Source organism: Misgurnus anguillicaudatus, chromosome 4 (genome assembly GCF_027580225.2).
Source record: "Misgurnus anguillicaudatus chromosome 4, ASM2758022v2, whole genome shotgun sequence".
Taxonomy (NCBI): domain Eukaryota; kingdom Metazoa; phylum Chordata; class Actinopteri; order Cypriniformes; family Cobitidae; genus Misgurnus; species Misgurnus anguillicaudatus.
The window spans coordinates 13,491,635-13,510,092 of record NC_073340.2 but is presented as its reverse complement, the minus strand read 5'-3'; the positions used below and the strand labels follow the sequence as shown (position 1 = coordinate 13,510,092).

The following is an 18,458-nucleotide window of genomic DNA, read 5'->3' as shown; positions in this document are numbered from 1 at the left end:
ATACCCGTTAAATTGCCAGACAAGCGTCTGTGTGAACACAAACACGTTCCGTAAATCTTCTGAGATCGTAGCCGGAAAGAGGACCTAGTAAGATACACGGAAAAACCCTCTGTGTGAACAAGAAGCCGAAACAATGCTGTAATGGGCGTGCCGTAGAGAGGACGCGAGCGTCATCACAACAAAAGTTATGGTTCAGCTCTTTAAAACGAGAGATTTACATGTATATCAACATTCACAACGAGAAAAACTAGATTGAAGCAGTTATCAGGAAATGCTAAATGAGACGCATAAACAATGAAGCACGTGCCGTAGTGAGGACGTGCGTGTCATGGCAACATGAAGTTGGTTAAACTTTTTAAAATGAGGGATTTACATGCAATACAACATTCACTATGAGAAATGTCAGCAAACTGGACTGAAGCAGATATCAGGTAAGTTAGCTCGTCACTTACTGTGCTGTAGCGGAGTTCATTCAGCAGCATAATAGAATATTGCATCACATGCTCATTTGAGCTTATAATAAACAAAAATGCCCACGCTCATCCCAACAAGACATATCGGAGGTTTTAAATGCATATTAACAATCACGATGAGAAATGTCTGAAAACTGTATTAAAGCAGAGATCAGGGAGCTCGTCAAATATCCACTTTGAAGTTAAGATCATTCACCAGCATAGAACTGTGCGTTCACGCGCTCCTTTATAGTCTTATCATAAACAAAAATGCACGCGAGTGGTTTCTGGAGAGAGAAATAATAAATAATAAGACGCTGCGTAGAAGGACTATCAACAGGTCACGTGTCTTTCCAGGACCTTGCAGATACTGGCAAATCATTGGTAGTGTGAATGAATAACAAATCCAGGATGCATTTTCCGTGTATTTTCCGGAATGTCTGTGTAAGGGCTTATTAGTATAAAGACATGCAAGAACATGGTGAATGGCACTAACAAAGTCAGGCTCCTAGTTCACCCCTCCATCCCACAGCCTAATTCTCATCACTGTAATGTAAAGAAATAATACTAGTTAACATTTTATTTGGATCAGAAAAGCTCATCAAAGTTGCTCTAAAGAACGGGCACTGGTTTAAATTCAACTTTTATGAAAGGTTTTAATCCACTTCAAAAGTTGACTAGTGTATATTGCACAAAGTACATTTGTGAATACAAACTACCAGTATTTGACCTCTTGTTTGCACTTGTTTTTTAATGTTCAATGTATTTTCTTCAATCCCAATTTAATATGTACACACATAAACACATATAAGCTGTAGCTTAAAGGGACACTTTTAAAAAAATATATACAAATTTTCCAGCTCCCCTAGAGTTAAACATTTGATTTTTACTGTTTTGGAATCCATTCAGTTGATCTCCGGGTCTGGTGCTAGCGCTTTTAGCATTGCTTAGCATAATCCATTGAATCTGATTAGACCATTAGCATCGCGCCTATTTAAAACTTGACTCTTCTGTAGTTACATCGTGTACTAAGACCGACAGAAAATTAAAAGCTGAGATTTTCTAGGCCGATATGACTAGGAACTATACTCTCATTCTGGTGTAATAATCAAGGACTTTGCTGCTGTAACATGGCTGCAGCAGACGCAATGATATTACGCAGTATGGGAAAAATATGGGAATATTTTCAGTGCAGTGTCCCTTTAATGTGTGTGTCGAATGGATGCTTGAATATCCCATGAGACCACCTTCATAAAGATTAAAAAGTTCGTGAATTGTCTTGACGGTTTTAGGGTTAAATATGGACCTTCACATGTTTAATGCTGATAGGAATCACACTTCCTCCACAGGAGGACTGAATGGCAGTACAAACCGAAAAAGCATAAGCATTACAGAAGACATTTTGCTCTAACAGAACCAGGCTGTTTCCTCAGTAGGGTCTGATCAGAACTGGTCTCAGATCAGTTAAAACCAAAGCAAAAAATCTGATATAGCAGACATCTTCTGACTTCAACACACTGTAATGTGCAAAGTTAGTTTCGAAATTTGATTTGGAAAAAAATGTTACTGTTGAAGAATGAGAAATCATGATACAACAAAGCACACACTTAAAACTGTCCAAGGCTAAAAAAATAATTACAAACAGTAGCAATATGAAAAGAAATGAATACATTAAAAGTACATCAGGTTTGATGATCTGTCAAACAGAGGCGATATAGCACACAGGCCACAAACATACATGAAAAAGCTCACTCTGTGATTGACGACTCCAAAAGCCAACATCCAGTGTCTGTTTAAGGTAATTAAAAGTCCTCCAATCAGCTCACGCCTCTGGCTCTGTGGGCGGAGCCTGCTGAAGAGTTCAGTAGTAATATTGATGCATTTCTGTCCAGTTGGTGACCCAAAGTTTCTTACCGAGTTCTTGCTCAGGCTGTAAGGCCTTGTTAAACTCGTAGCGCTGTTCTCTGCGAACTTTCACAGCGTGGTACTTTGGCATTATCCTGTAGTAAACAGTCCTCTTAAAGAAACCACACTGCTCAAGAAAATAAAGAGAGAAAACATTAAAATTATTTAGAACTTTAAGTTCAGCAATATAATAAAACTTTACAGAATTGTCTACAAACAGTAATAAAGATCATAAAGCAAAATAATCTCCCCCAAAAATAAATTCTGTCATTATTGAGCGACCATCATAATAATCTAAACCCGAATGGTTTTTAATTTTCTTCAATAATGACCACATCTGTTAAAAACAACATAAACAGCTTAGGACTTATATTCTAGAGGTTTTAAAGCCTTTTATGAAAACATACTGTATGTACAGTACAGTCGACACCCCAATTTTCAAAACAAATTTACACCTTTACATACATGTTAGACACTGCAGAAACACTAAAATCATCTTTAGACACAAACCTATGTACATCTATCTAAAAACCCTACAAGACTCGTGCTTTGTGCCCTGATCACCTTGTCTAGGTTTATTCTGTGATCATAACCTTCTGGATGTACGTTATCTATCTTTTACTTAAAGGATTAGTCCATTTTCTGGAAGGGATCCGGGTAATTTGCTCACCACCATGTCGTTCAGGATGTTGATGTCTTTCTTTGTTCAGTCGAGAAGAGGTTGTGTTTTTTGGGGAAGGGATTCCAGGATTTTTCTCATTTTAATTGACTTTAATGGACACCAACACGTAACAGTTTTAATTGCAGTTTCACAGAGTTTCAGAGGACTCTTAACTTTGTCTAGCGAAACGATTGTAATTTTTGACATAAAAGATGCACTTTTGGGCCACAACTTCTCGTCTTCCTTCGGTCCTGTGATGCGCCAGTACGACCTCACGTAATACGTCATGACGTCAAGAGGTCACTGATGACGTATCAAAACTACGCCCCAGTGTTTACTAGTGTGGAGAAAGAGGACCGTTCGGATGTTGTTGTATGTGGAATGAGACCAATTAATGTCTTTGTGTCAGTTTATTGTTCGCAAATGTGCGTTTCATATATGTAACACGTGACCTTTCCACGTCATTACGTAATTACGTGAGGTCACGCTGGCGCGTCACAGGATCGGAGGAAGACGTGAAGTTGTGGTTTAAAAGTGCATATTTTTTATTTCTCTTGTCAAAAATGACAATCGTTTCGCTAAATAAGACCCTTATGCCTCGTTTGGGATAGTTTAAAGTCCTTTGAAACTGCAATTTTAAACTGTTTGAAAATTGGGGTCCATTAAAATGAGAAAAATTCTGGAATGTTTTCCTAAAAAAACATAATTTCTTCTCGACTGAGCAAAGACATCAACGTTTTGGATGACATGGTGGTGAGTAAATTATCTGGAATTTTTTTTTAAGAAAATTGACTAATCCTTTAACATATCATATGTAGATGAATTGGTAACGCTTTACTTTACGTGTTCATAAGACTGACATGACACCTTCATAATCATGACATAAACACACTATGAATATGAAGGAGATTTTTTGCACGTTTATGATAACTGTCATTAAGTGTCATTCATTCAATTATGTCATTTTTAATGCAAAGATAAAATTACATTGCATAAAATTGCATTTGGAGACCGATTCACCCAAAATTAAATGAAAACAGTACAATAATGGGTTAAGCAATGCAGCGTTGGGTCCATATTGCTGAAAAAAAACAGTTAATTACATAAAATTAATTAATAAAACTAAGAACCCTCTGTGTGAGGAATAACAAGTTCTGTATGATGTCATTTTTATGTATTGTGCACATACATAAAGTTAAGTATAATCTTTTGACGTGTCTGTGGCATTTTGTTAAAGGTGCAATGTGTAATGTTTAGAAGGATCTCTTGACAGAAATGCAAAGTAATATACAAAACTATATTATCAGGGGTGTATAAAGAGCTTTTAATAATGAACCATTATGTTTTTATTACCTTAGAATGGGACGTTTTTATCTACATACACCGAGGGTCCCCTTACGTGGAAGTCGCCATTTTGTGCCGCCATGTTACAGAGCCCTTAACGGACAAACTTTTTTACTAAGTTGTCTCCGACAATGACATGTTTTTCCGGTGGTGGCTACCGTAGCTTCTCTATGCGTTTCAAAAGCAAGGAGTGAGCAGTGGTCGCAACCTGACCACTAGATGCCGCTAAAATTTACACACTGCACCTTTAAAATGAATGAATTTAAAAAAGCATTAAAAATGACATAATTGTACAAATGAAACTTAATGACAGTTGTCATAAACCTGCATAAAATCTCCTTTATGTTCATGACATGTGTCATGTAATGATTATGAAGGTGTCATGTCAGTCGTATGAACACCCCTTCAAGTAAAGTGTTGAATTTAACTTCTGCGCCATGCAGCTTAACAGATGTGGTCACTATTAAACTGTTGTTATATGGCAGTGTTAAATAAAGATTCATCAAAATCTCTTCTAATGTGTGCCAGAATTGTTATTTTTGGGTGAAGTTTTCTTTTAATAGAAGCAGACACAACGTTGCTCAAATATATTAAATGTAAAAGATGAAAAGAAAATCAATATGACTGGAAACATGAAGATTCTGATCAGCACAGAGTTAATAGTATAAACCATTTCAAAAGATGTAAACAACGCTGGTCCAGAAACACTTCCTATTTCACACATATTATTAGGCTATATTTAAGATTGCGTGTTTAACTTTTTGATTCAGTTCTATATATTATGTTGGTTGTATTTTATCCCAACGTTTATCTAGTGTTAAAAAACTGAAACAGGAAGTGCTTCTGGACCAGTGTTGTTTACATCTTTTGAAATGATCTATAGGAATAAACAGGCTGGGATTAGTAAGTGTTACAGTAAATAACTGAGAAATGCATCCAGAGTATAGAGTACAGTAAAACACGGTATCTGTGAGAGAGGAGGTGTTCAGTTTATTAGGCATATCAAGAGAAAAAGTCAGAAGAGGGTACTAAAAAAGTCATCATTGTGCAGTAATTTACCGATGGGCCGTGCCCAAATATCCCAGCAGCAGTATCAGTATTCCTCCGTCAGCCTCTCTGTCTCAGAGGGCTGGATCTTAATTTCAGCCTTTTGGGATTTAGCCTCATACATCTCCCTCCTGCTGGCCCGTCTGAAGAAACCACACTGTGGAGCAGGGGCGGAGCCCAATTATTACCGATTTACATAATGAGAGGCGGAGACATTGACATTAGAAGTGTGCGGTAGAAAGCTCATGGTTGCTGTGGTTTTCCCTGCAGTGACTGTTCTTGGTTAAGCTGCAGTTTATGGATATTCATTCATTTTATTATAGCATTTAAAAAAACAAAATATTTTTTATATAAATAACCATACGCCAATGTTTGAATAATCAAGAAAATTAAAAATTGTAAAGAGGTCAATTGACATTGCGAAAAAGAATGTATGAATTTTGTGTATTTGGCAGTGGTGGCTCGTGACCCTCAATCCTAGTGTGATCTGGATTCATGGGATTTTGAAGGAAAGTTGAGCAGATGAGCACATTTACCTTCCACAGAATGAAACTGATGATGCCTAATAACACGATTCCAGCGACTGCTGCCACAATAAAGATCCACAGAGGAACCTCATACGGCGTCTCTTCTCCCAGAACCGGATCGATGTTTACTAAAAACTACAGGATGAGCATTTAAAAAGGTTTTAGCCATCAACACCTACTGTAAATGTAATTGCACAAAACATGTGAAGATGAAGAATTCTGACCTCTCGGGTCTGGCTGTCCATGTCAATGGCCGGTTTATAAGTCATGAGTCTCAGTGTCGCCTGTCCCCTTACCTGCACTCGTAAAGCATTGCTATAGTCCTGATAGATAAAGAGATACAAATATATGAGCAACATGTCACAGTTTAAACGAAAACTATTTAAATCGGATCAACCGATCACCTCCAGCATGGTGCTGTTCCACACACGGGATCTGACTTTGATCTCTGCCTGGGTGGACATGTTCCTCAGTGGGCAAGAGAACGTCACACAGCGAGCGGTTTGCTTTGAACACTCCTGAACAGATAAGAGATTAAAACCCATTGGACATATGAGTGACGCAGCAGAGGTTTGTTTTAAAAACTGCTGGAAAAAATCTCACTAGGGTTGCAAACTTCTGAGAATTTTCAAGGTTGGAAACTTGTTGTTTATGATATACAATTTTCAAATAATTCCCCTAAACTCCCGTTAAGTTTCCAATTTGGAATATTTCCCATGGAAATTAACCGGAAACGCTTGCAACCCTACTTCTCGCGCAGCAAACCTCACCAGTAAATGAGTCACTTTACGAGGTGTCAAAACTTTAATGGCAGCTTCTGCATAAGGAAAACCGCCGTCCACGTCTCTTCTGAATCGCTTCGTGCCCTGATCTGACAGCTGGAATAAGAAGATAAAGTGCAGTAAGGGATTGGGTTCAGATGAATTACTGTAGGCTGCTGTATGTCCTTACACTTACTGTGAAGTTGCGCGAGTTGACAATATTGCCCGGTGGGATACATCGTGATTCAGACGTTCCTTTGATTACAATTTCTGTCAGATACAGCAGCCATTTCCCATTGGTTAACTCGTACGGCCATTCAAAGTCAATCATTAGAGTTCCCATATTTCCCAGCGGTTCTCCCAACACACGGACCTGAAACATGTGTGATGTTGCATTTTCAACATAAATATTCACAAAAATTGAATGGTACAAAACTGCACTTGTATAATGTATAATGAGAGTGAAGTCAGGCGGGTGTTTAGGGGAGTGCTTGGGAATTTGGATTCACACAACATTCACGTTTTTGTACATTTTTTACTTAGTTTCAGTCTGAACAGTGGTATTAAATGTTTTTGTTCTCCAAGGCATGGCATGTAATGTTTACTATTGTGTATTAAACTCACACGAAACACAAACTCCAACGGACTTCCCACATCATTGGTGTTTGTCATGGCAGATTCACCAATCACAGTTCCACTGAAGGATGTGTCCACCACTGACTTCTCTCTGCATAACACAAGGGGTTTGAAAGATGTTAAAATATAATATCTGCAGACTTGATGAACTGATCGAATTTCCTTGATCTGTTGATATTCTGGTGCAATATGGCTGCCGTCGCATCATCCATATTTAAAATAAATATGGATAAAATCACACTGTAACAGAGAGTGATTTTCTCTTCTTTTCTTATTTAGTTAACTTTAATGACAAAGACTTCAACAGGTAGGCCTACTACTGTTTACATTTGGTTAAAATAATCAATTGTTTACTATGATACTCACTGGGACAGTTATTGTGAGACAGTGATGTTTACAGTATGTGTATTTGTCTGTAAACCAAACAGACAAACATGATTTTATCTTATTTAACTTATTTAGCTCTGTGTATGTGTGCTATTGTTGGGTAGGGTGGCCATTCGTGCCAGTTCCGCCGGACACGTCCCGAACATGTTTTGGGGTTCGTTCTCCGGAAGTCGCGTTGCTCGACCGCATAAGTCATCAAGGTTTAATATTTCGGGTTTCATTTCAGAAAAGCAACCGTTACATTTCAAGGTAAGAATGAAACTACAATGATTGTATATCTTAAAATAAATAAATCTTAATTTTCTAATATATTTTAACTGAAATGTGAGAACCTCGATGACGTATGCGGTCGAGCAACGGGACTTCCGGAGAACGAACCCGAAAACATGTTCGGGACGTGTCCGGCGGAACTGGCACGAATGGCCACCCTATTGTTGGGTAGAAAGCACATGATGTGTGTCCCATTTTAAAGTTCAAGGCGGCAGTCCAGTCCAACACAGTTATCTCATCATCATACAGTAAAAGATCACTTCAAGAATAAAAACATAGCATTGAGTTCTGTTGTAAAACAGTACAAAGAGAAAAAGAAAGCTATAAGCATAGCCTTTATTCACTCCACAGAAAGACAAATACCAGCACCATCTTCCAGCCTAAGATGAAATCATTATTTAAAATTTGCAATGTAGGTTAATATTTTCTTAATATTTGTTTGTAACAATGTGCTGTGCTGCCGAAATAAACATGTTGATTAATAGGAAATAATTTATTGGACGGAATGAAAGTAACGCATTAAATTTGGACACCCCGGACACCCCTCTAGCTCTGCCACCTTAATGGAGTATTCCACTAGTGCATAGATAGGCTATAGATGGGCTGAACGCGCTGAAAGCCCTGCTGCCATTTTCATATGGAATTTAGGGAACTGAAGCGATCACGAATCCGAATAGAAATTTCTTTCTGGTGGGGGGGGGGGCTTATGCCCCCATAAAAATTGCTTAATGACGGCCATGTATGCCATTACAAAGCTAGAAAGAGTCATTTGATGCCAGTCTTTTCTTTCATTTGATATTTTATGTTTATTTAAAGAAGACAATTTTTCTGCAAGGCATTAAACTAGAACTGGGTGGCAACTTAAAAAAAAAAAAAACGCTGACGGGGAAAGAGTTCAGCATGCTTCCAAGCATATTTGATCATCACTTCAACAGTTGCCCGATATAAATGTTAATGTATAAATTAGATGAATGGTGATTTATAAAATAAACACCACATTCTTAAATCATATTTTCATTGTGTCTTTGCTGCATCTCTGTTGGTTGGGAACTGCGCTCTGTTGCAGCCACACTTGATTCTGAGGAACTACTTTGTTTGGCGGAAGAGTAATATTTGTAGTAATATAAATACAACTTATTTCTGTTTTATTTTATAAAATCCCGCTAAAGTTATGCATATGAAGTAACCGTTTTATAAACGCAATAAACCCCTCGAAGCGTTGGGTAACCAGTGAATTTTATAACAGCTCCGCTTCGCGTCGTACCTCACAACGCCCCATAGCTGTTATAAAATGCACTGGTAACCCACTGCTTCTTGGGGTTTATTGCTTTATTATAACTCTAAGTGTGTACAGCTGAAGAAAGAAATTTGTATATACACCTGTGCCATCAAGGAGAGGAAATTATGTAAGTTTGCGGTGTATAAAGAAATCCTATATTATATCCCAAAAGTCAACAAGTGTCTTTTGTATGTCATTTCACTTTAGTAATGTATGTGTTGAGTAACATTCAGGATATTCACGTATAAAGAAATGTTGGGTGGGACTTTCGAATGGAGTCAGGTTGACTAAAACAATGCTGAAAGCTATTTGAGCACTTCATTCAACATCTCTAAAAACATGCTTTGACCAAGGTGACAAAAGACATTTCCTGAAGGAAAATGATTATTATGGTTTTTACATAAGAGTGTTTTGGAGTGTTCTGTTTTCTATTTGGGTGTGTTAGTCAAATCCAACATATTATTTTAAACGATGTGTTGTTATCTAAAACATAACATTTTGAAACATGTCAGCAACTCATAGTAACTGATAGCTGGGATTGAAAACATTTTTACACAGTGTGGTTAGTTGTCACACAGTGTTACAATTAAGCCTCAGGCATACAATGATAATGAAATGAAAAAAATGTAAATACTATTAATGAAAATAATAACCGTTAATACATTATCAGGGAAAATAACTCACAATTATGATTTTTTTGTCTTCCTTTAAAAAAAAAACTATTTATATTTATTGATTCATAATACAAGGATGGTAAGATGAATGATCATGGATGGATAAATGTGTGGATATCTATCTATTATAGGCAGATATATAAACAATATTCACCTTTAGTATATAGACAGAATAGTATTAAATTATTTGTGTTTTAAGAAACTTCTCAAGCAGGTGTTACAACAAACCCTCTATTTGTTACAATGAACCCCACCTATTTTTTTGGGTAAGTTGTAACGTTTGCACTCCTGTCACTTTCAGTGTAATTGTACGATAAAACTTCAAGTGTTCATTTGTAGCAGAGATGTGTGTTGATTGTGTAAAAATATATAAATCTATATATTTATTTATATAAATGTATTTTTTGAATGATAGAGCCAAAACCAAAAAACGTCACTTTGTGCCCCATTCTCCCTTACTGTTTTAAATAAATATGACACAATAAGTAAATACTTACAAGGAGAATGAAGTGAGGATTGTGTTCTTCACTTTAAGGCTCACGGGAACAGGATGAAGATCTTTCTGCTCACTAATGCTGTAAACAAACACAAACACACAATCAACAACCATAACTGTGTGAACACTGGGATGTCAGTAGAGAGCATTGGGCTTACGTGGAGAGCTGAAGCTGAGATTCAATGAGCTCGGTGTAAAGTGTGATACCAGACGTTTCAAAGATGATTATCAGTGAAACCTGCGAGAGGAAAATAAAGTGATTCAAGCCTGGGATCTGATTAGTTGAGTTGTCTTAAATGAGCCGTAAAAATGAGCTTCTCCGACATTTTCTTCATTTACATGCAAATCTTTATTAGTACTGTAGAAAAGGTCACACGTGTGTTTTCAGAAAGAATAGAGTCTGTTACCTTCTGATTGCTTTTAAATGGGTTTCCCAGGTCACAAATAATAACTTCATCTGCAGTGCACTCGATATCAAAACCAGACTGTAATAAAAACACAAACGAGTATTATATGTTGCAAACAGTAATATTATCAGGAAACAGACTGCAATTTCAGAAGATACATAGAGTTTCCAGATAGGCACAAAAATCAGACTATTGTTGATATGAAGTAAGAGTAGTGAAGTGAAACAGCGCCCACATATGGTCTTACCGGAGTTCGCACCCCCGAGTACCTCAGTGCAGTGGGTATGGTGACATTGAGCATCGCCTGATGGGCGTCTTCGGCCTCTCTGTCTACTTCTGGCATGTTTGTGACCTCCACCATCATCACCACCTTCTTTATGTTACTGTTAAACTCCATCGTGTCACTGTGAACAAACCAGCACATCTATAAGTGTGTATTTACTCTACATTATCCATGGATCTAATCTCTAAACTCGCTTGTCCTCTATCAACAGATTATTCAGATTAGGAAAATAATCTTGTTTGTGGAGTACTGTTATCATCATAAAATATAGCTTTTATTATTAGTAATTAGATCAAACAATTGCTGTATTCTGAACAGCCTGTTGTAGGCACACAAGCGAGTATTATATCAACTGATGAGAATATTCAAGTGACCTGTGTGAATGATTTACACATCTAAATATTCATTCATTTAGAGAGCCGTGCTGTTTGAACACATTTATCTCATGTATGACACTCACCCGGGAAAGGGAATATTTTTCTCATCAGTAAACATGGCCTTCAGCTGCAGGTTACTGCTGCATCTGTTATCAGCACCACACTCTTTATGAAAGTTAATCTGAGAACAAACACATCAGAATCACATCAATATAAACTTTTAATCATCAATGATGCTCCTACTTTAGGGTTTTTTGTGTGTCTGTGTCTACATGTGTGTCTGTGTATGTATGTATGTATGTATGTGTGTGTCTGCACGTGTGTGTGTTTGCGTGTGTCTGCTTGTGTGTGTCTGTCTGCATGTGTGTCTGCGTGTCTGTCAGTCGGTGAGTGTGTCTGCATGTGTATCTGCATGTGTCTGTGTGTCTGTCTGCCTGCGTGTGTCTGCGTGTGTGTCTGTGTGTGTATGTCTATATGTATATGTCTGCATGTGTGTGTGTTTACATGTGTCTGCTTGTGTGAGTCTGTCTGGGTATCTGTCTGCGTGTGTGTCTGTGTCTGCGTGTCTGTCTGTGTGTGTATGTCTGTATGTGTGTGTGTGTTTGTATGTGTCTGTGTGTCTGCTTGTGTGTGTGTCTATCTTTCGGTGTGTCTGTGTGTGTATCAGCGTGTGTCTGTCTGCGTGTCTGTCTGTCTGCGTGCGTGCGTGTGTGTGTCTATCTCTCTTTGTGTCTGAGTGTGTATGTCTGTATGTCTATGTCTGCATGTGTATCTGGGTGTCTGTGTTTGCATGTGTCTGCTTGTGTGTGTCTGTCTGCATGTGTGTCTGTCTGTGTGTGTATCAGCGTGTGTCTGTGTGCGTGTGTCTACGTGTGTATGTCTGCGTGTGTATGTCTCTTTGTGTGTGTGTGTGTCTGCGCGTGTGTCGGTGTGTGTGTGTGTATGTCTGTATGTCTAAGTCTGCGTGTGTGTTTGCATGTGTCTGTGCATTTGCGTGTCTGTCTGTTTGTGTGTGTGTCTGTGTATTTGCTTGTGTGTGTTTGCGTGTGTCTGCTTGTCTGAGTGTGTCTGCGTGTGTGTTTATGCGTTTGTGTGTCTGCATGTATGTCTGTCTGCGTGCGTGTTTGTGTCTGTATGTCTATGTCTGCATGTGTATCTGCGTGTGTGTGTTTACATGCGTCTGTGTGTCTGCTTGTGTGTGTGTGTGTGTGTGTGTGTGTGTGTATCAGCATGTGTCTGTGTGCTTGTTTCTGCGTGTGTATGTGTGCGCGTGTCTTTGTGTGTGTCTGCGTTTGTGTGTCTATAGCCTCTTTCACACAGTAATTCTGGTAAATTACCATGAATTTACCAGAATGAATTTACCAGTAAATACAAAAATGTGCTGTTCACACACGCAGTGGCGTTCCGTTATTTTACCAGTAAGACATCATTCACACATCAGTATCAAAATACCGGTAAATTCGTTGAGAAAGCGGAATTACCTGTAGCACGCGGCGAGCTCAGTGTTGTATTTGTAAACAATCCACGTCGTTCATAACCACGGTCCGTATTTTGTTGTTTTCACGTCTGTGGTAAACAGTCGCAAAGTTGCTCATGACCAAACAACATTGAATGAGACGACGTCAAATAGAAAATGCGTTTTTAACAACACTACTGTTTGCACTTTAGGCTTCACAGAGGGCGTGCTAAGGACGTCGGCAATTCGGCGGTAAGCTGTTTTAAACAACTTTGGTGAAGAAATGTGGACGTAAACTTCAGGTGTGCTCAACTTTCAAGCAGCATGTGTGTGTGGAAACGTCAGTAAACAGTGCGGGGGTAAACGCGTCATTTGTATTAAAACGCTATGATTGGCCCGAAGCTGTCAGCACGGTCTAAATGCCGGTAATCCTATAATTTTCGTTCACACACAGCGCTTACCGGTAAATTACTGGTAATCTTACAACCTGTCTTACTGGTAAATTGGGAGCACTGATTTACCGGAAAGGTTCTGTTCACACATGACATGTTAACGGCAATTTACCAGTAAATTACCAGTAAAGACTGTATGTGTGAAAGGGACTTATGTCTGCATGTGTATCTGCATGTGTGTGTTTACATGTGTCTGTGTGTCTGCTTGTGTGTGTTTTTTGTGTGTGTGTGTGTGTGTGCGTGTCTGTCTGTGTATCAGCGTGTGTCTGCCTGTCTATGCGTGTGTGTGTGTGTGTGTGTGTCTGTCTGCTTGTGTGTCTGCGTGTGTCTGCATGTCTGTCTATCTGTATGTCTGTGTGTGTGTGCGTGTGTGTGTCTACTTGTGTCTGCGTGTGTGTGTGTCTGCGTGTGTGTGTGTCTGTCTGCGTGTGTGTGTCTGCATGTGTGTGTGTCTGTCTGTCTGTATGGGTGTGTCGGCTTGTACCTCAGTTTTGTCTGTCAAGGTCTGCTGGCCGCTCAACACTGGAAAAGCGTTCAGGTTCTGTACTGTTTGTTTTGCTGTTGTTTTCTCCTCATTAAGAGTCACATTGAGAGTGAAGGCTATAGGCTGTAGTTTGTCCATTACAGGGCTCTGAAGAGAAGACAAAACACTTCAGCGATGGCAAAGACATTCTTTCATGCTACTTATACTATTTCTAAAGTATGTTTATAGTGTACTGTGCACTATTTCACAATCAAAAAGGCTTTTAATCGCAAGTATGTGTACACATTTGTTTAAGGAATTTGTTTTGTTTTTGGTGAAACATCCACAGCGCAAACTGAATGACAAAAATAGACCTGATGAATATGTACAGGTAAATTATATACAATAAAGGAAAATAAATAAAAAGAACAGTGTGCTAAGTATAATGTAATGTACCCATGAAACACCCAGATGATCTTTACCTGCTAAAAGTGTTACTGTTAAAGCATGAAATTATTACCAAAATAAACACACACAAAACTGGATTAAAGTCAGACTAAAGAAGTCAGTAGTGAGTTTGTGTGTGGTGAAGGTCTCACATTAACACTGAGTTCAAGCTCTTTACATGTAGGATCAGAGAAAGAGAGAAGGTCTGTAAATGTGCTCTGCTTGTTGTCAAGGAAACGGACTCGAGCAACCCGGCGATTATGGTCAGCATCCACCGTGTACCTCACAGCTGGAGATAGAGGAAACCAACAGCACGCAGTTAATCCAATAAAACGGTCTGCCCCACACGTTCATGAATGTAACAGATGACCTGTAAACTTACTTATGTCCTTCTTGAAGGCTTTATTTCCATTGCTGAGGTTGTAACTAAAACACACCTTCATCTTTATACTGTTAAAACAGATATTTGTTAGATAAGACAACTGTAACTGATGTGTCGAAACAGCTCCTTTGTATGGATGTCCTCTTACCAGGCCTTAACACACTGGCTTGGAATCACAATCTTTGGCTCGACTGTGAAGTTTTTCTTGAGGTGGATGACCGGACGAGCCCTGAAAATCAAGAATAACACATTTAAATAAAAAGTCACACTGTTGTTCATCAGGACACTCTAGTCACTGCCATTACAAGTTTAAAAACCATATTAAGGTTATTAAAACAATGAAATATCACAAAGGAAAATAATAATAATGTGGATATTAGAGAAATAAAGTATAGTTTCTGCCTGTTGCTTCTGTGCTAAAAAAAAGGAAATATAAAAAATCCTGAATAAGATGAATAGTTAAAAAATACACCTCAAAAGAGCAACACGATCATCAAGAGAGCCCACAACAATGTCAGGATAATCATTTCCATCCATATCCATTCCTCCATTGAGAGAGTAACCAAACGTCTGGAAGCCGTTGGCTCCTAATGATTTTCCCTCTATCACCTAAAAGGAAGTGACATCACAGATTACAGGGCAAATTCTGACAACCGGACACCGCAATGGATTTTTAAGGGAAAAGACAGATTTCATCCCTACTAAAAAAAGAGCTAAAACCAGCATAAGCTGGTAAGCTGGTTTAAGATGATATCCCAGCGTGGCATTAGCTGGTTTTGCTGGTATAGAAAGATGGTCTAGCTGTGTTTTGGTCACTTTTTAGCTGGACTTAGGAATAGGAAAACCAGCAGAGCTGGGCAGATTACTCATGAATTGTAATCCATTACTGATTACGAATTACATGACAAAATGTGTAGTCAGTAATGTAATCTCTCATCATTGGTAACGTAATCTGACTACTTTTGGATTATATTTAGGCAAACTTTTGACAAATCTTATTTGATTTCAAATATATAGAGAGGAGAAAATATATTCAAATCTATTTCACCAACTAATTTTTAAAGTGCAATGTACGGACAGTTAATACAAAATACTAACACAGATTTACTTTGTTAATTTAGATTTGTTAACCATTTGTGTACCACCTATAACGCTTTTTTACAGAACGCAGTTGTAAAAGATTGAATCTCATTTAACTGATTCATGGGTAAATAAATGTAAAATAAAATAAGTAATACGTAAAAAACACCAGTCACAGACAGACATCAGTGGTTGTATGTATACATAAATTCATTGTTTGGTTGAATTTATTTATTGAAATTATTATATAATTTGTTTGGACAATTCAGTGTTCCCTGGATATTGTTAGGGACATGTCCCTATAGCGTCCCTACCCAAATCAATGCCTTTGCATCCAGTGTTCAAACAACACTGAGTGCTGCTCCATTTTGCATCTTTATCGTTGCTCCTGTGCGTTTCCACACCCCTTCCCCTCTCCCCCCGAAAAACTCAAACAATCACAAACGTATATAAGCGGAAGGTAAAGTTATTATGAAATAAAAAAAGAAGATTTACAAAATTGTGAAGATCATACTGCCATAGTGTGAATAATATGTAATTGTGTAATCCATAAAAAAGTAACAGTAGTCTGATTATGAGTATTTTAAAATGTAGTTTAATCTAATTACAAATACTTGATTTTTGGAATCTGATTACGTAATCCAGATTACATGTAATCCGTTACTACCCAGCTCTGAAAACCAGCTGACCCACCAGCTTTGCCAGGCTGGGAGGACCTGCTTAAACCACCTACTGCCACCTTAAATCAGCTAAAACCAGCTATCAATTTATGCTTAGTAGGGATCTGTTTAGATTCAATGCTTATTTTGACTAGATATATCATACGGCAGTCATGGTCATGTTCTCATGGGACCTAAAATAACTTCTAGAGACCGAAGATGTGGTCAGAAAAGATTCACAAAAAAATGTAAACGTGAATTAAATAAAACATGAAAAAAGTGTACACAAAAACGAACATGCAAAATGTTTAGAAAATCTCATGATGTTGTGTTGTACCTGGCTGGGGTCTTTAGCGATTCCTTTTATACCCCCCATCCAAATAAAAACTTTTCCAGAATCGTGGAATGGAGCACCAACAGCAAAATCTGAAGGAAAAACCCAAGACATGAAATAAAAAAAATTGATAAATCAGCCACAGCCTCTAGATGGCATCACTGTGACACGAAATGAATCCCTCACACTCTGATAATAATTTCACATGTGTTGGTTTATAGCAGAATAAGTAATATAAGGATGTTTGTACAGAATACATTTTTCCGCATAATTCCAGTTGCATGTGTTTTTGTGTATCTGCTCCACCTTGAAATCCATCTTGATTGACGTCTCCCACCGCGGCAACAGCAAATCCAAACGCAGATCCTTTCTTTCCCTTCAGAACTATGTTGGCTTTGTCCCGGAAAGAACCGTTTTCATTCATGAAGATATAAACGGCCCCGCCCTCCTCCTTGTAGCGGTCGAAGTAGAACGGTGCACCGACAATCAGATCATTCCAGCTACATCACAACCAAACACAGCACATTCTCATCCACATACATTGACCTCTTTCTTTTCATAGATTTAGGAAAGAATAAGCAACCTGCCATATCCATCTGTTTACATGCCAATAAAATATCTTTTACAGTCGTATGCAAAAGTTTGATGACCATTTGACCACAATTTAATCAATCCGATTATTTCAATTTAACTCCCGATACCGATTATAGGTTGATACATTGGTGTGTCCTATAGTATAAACACTCCCTTAATGACACAGCAAGGTAAACACAGTGACCTACTCATCATTATTGAGATCTGTCACAGCCAGACAACTGCCGAAATACGACCCGATTTGTTCCCCTGAAATGATGAGCGGGTTACCAGTCAGGTCTTCTTTCTGTGCCAAAATGACTGAACCTTTAAAAGCGTCTCTGGGAGCTCCTGTAACTACAGTATACTCGGTGCGATGCAGTAGTTTTGTGTCCTCCAGCACTGAGTAACCTGAAAAACATCATGAGAATTATTCAACCTGTGGCCATCAACGCTGATCTGTGACCTGTGTTTCAAAACACAATGTGGAAAAACATACCTATGTAGATGTTCAGCCTGTCCTCCTCACCCAGCTTTCCGAAGCTTTTGTCATCAGTGTCCCCTGCGAAATCTGAGTTGGGGTCTCTGCATTTCATATGAACGTTACCTGGTAAAGAAAAGAAGACCACAGTCATATCACATTACCACACGGGTAACCGGGCCTGGCTCCAAATGGACTGTGGGAAATGCAACAATATAACCCTAGGGGTGATTTTTATATTTGATACAGCGTGTAGACACACCCAGTGCATTTTCCACCTGAACCATATTTCAACCATCCCATAATACTTCTGGTGCTTACCCTGCCACACGAAGCTGCCCGGAGCACCGAAGTAAATGTCGTTTTCTGTCATTCCCGCCGAGATTCCCATGTTACACATTCCCTCCAGATTCTGGTCGTAGTTAAAGTCGCACTGCTCGTAAGTGTCAGACTGCCAATAATCAGACGAGTCGTAGGTCAGGTCATTGCCCCGCACGTAACATTTACCCACCATACGCTGCTGTTCTTCTGCACCCAGAAGTATTTTGACATAACGATGACCACATGCCTATGACATGAAGAAAGAAAGAACAGAGGTTCAAGTCAAATAACATAAAGGGGCAGT

General features: G+C 38.6%; 1 protein-coding gene across 1 annotated transcript in view; it reads right to left on the bottom strand.

Annotated features, from left to right (window-relative positions):
* Positions 1-1,169: 1,169 nt before the first annotated feature.
* The window catches only part of itga3b (integrin, alpha 3b), a 43,985-nt gene continuing 26,696 nt past the window's right edge, over positions 1,170-18,458 (bottom strand). The window contains exons 4-25 of the mRNA XM_055176674.2: positions 18,155-18,401; positions 17,852-17,959; positions 17,562-17,763; positions 17,086-17,279; positions 16,783-16,871; positions 15,179-15,315; positions 14,855-14,935; positions 14,707-14,774; positions 14,477-14,613; positions 13,899-14,045; positions 11,590-11,687; positions 11,094-11,250; positions 10,847-10,924; positions 10,598-10,677; positions 10,441-10,518; positions 7,322-7,424; positions 6,894-7,070; positions 6,707-6,814; positions 6,341-6,454; positions 6,161-6,259; positions 5,946-6,071; positions 1,170-2,484 (exon numbers count right to left, since the gene is read on the bottom strand). Of these exons, the coding sequence (XP_055032649.2) occupies positions 2,314-2,484; positions 5,946-6,071; positions 6,161-6,259; positions 6,341-6,454; positions 6,707-6,814; positions 6,894-7,070; positions 7,322-7,424; positions 10,441-10,518; positions 10,598-10,677; positions 10,847-10,924; positions 11,094-11,250; positions 11,590-11,687; positions 13,899-14,045; positions 14,477-14,613; positions 14,707-14,774; positions 14,855-14,935; positions 15,179-15,315; positions 16,783-16,871; positions 17,086-17,279; positions 17,562-17,763; positions 17,852-17,959; positions 18,155-18,401 (2,799 nt within the window). The 3' untranslated portion in view covers positions 1,170-2,313. The remainder of the gene's footprint in view (positions 2,485-5,945; positions 6,072-6,160; positions 6,260-6,340; positions 6,455-6,706; positions 6,815-6,893; positions 7,071-7,321; positions 7,425-10,440; positions 10,519-10,597; positions 10,678-10,846; positions 10,925-11,093; positions 11,251-11,589; positions 11,688-13,898; positions 14,046-14,476; positions 14,614-14,706; positions 14,775-14,854; positions 14,936-15,178; positions 15,316-16,782; positions 16,872-17,085; positions 17,280-17,561; positions 17,764-17,851; positions 17,960-18,154; positions 18,402-18,458) is intronic.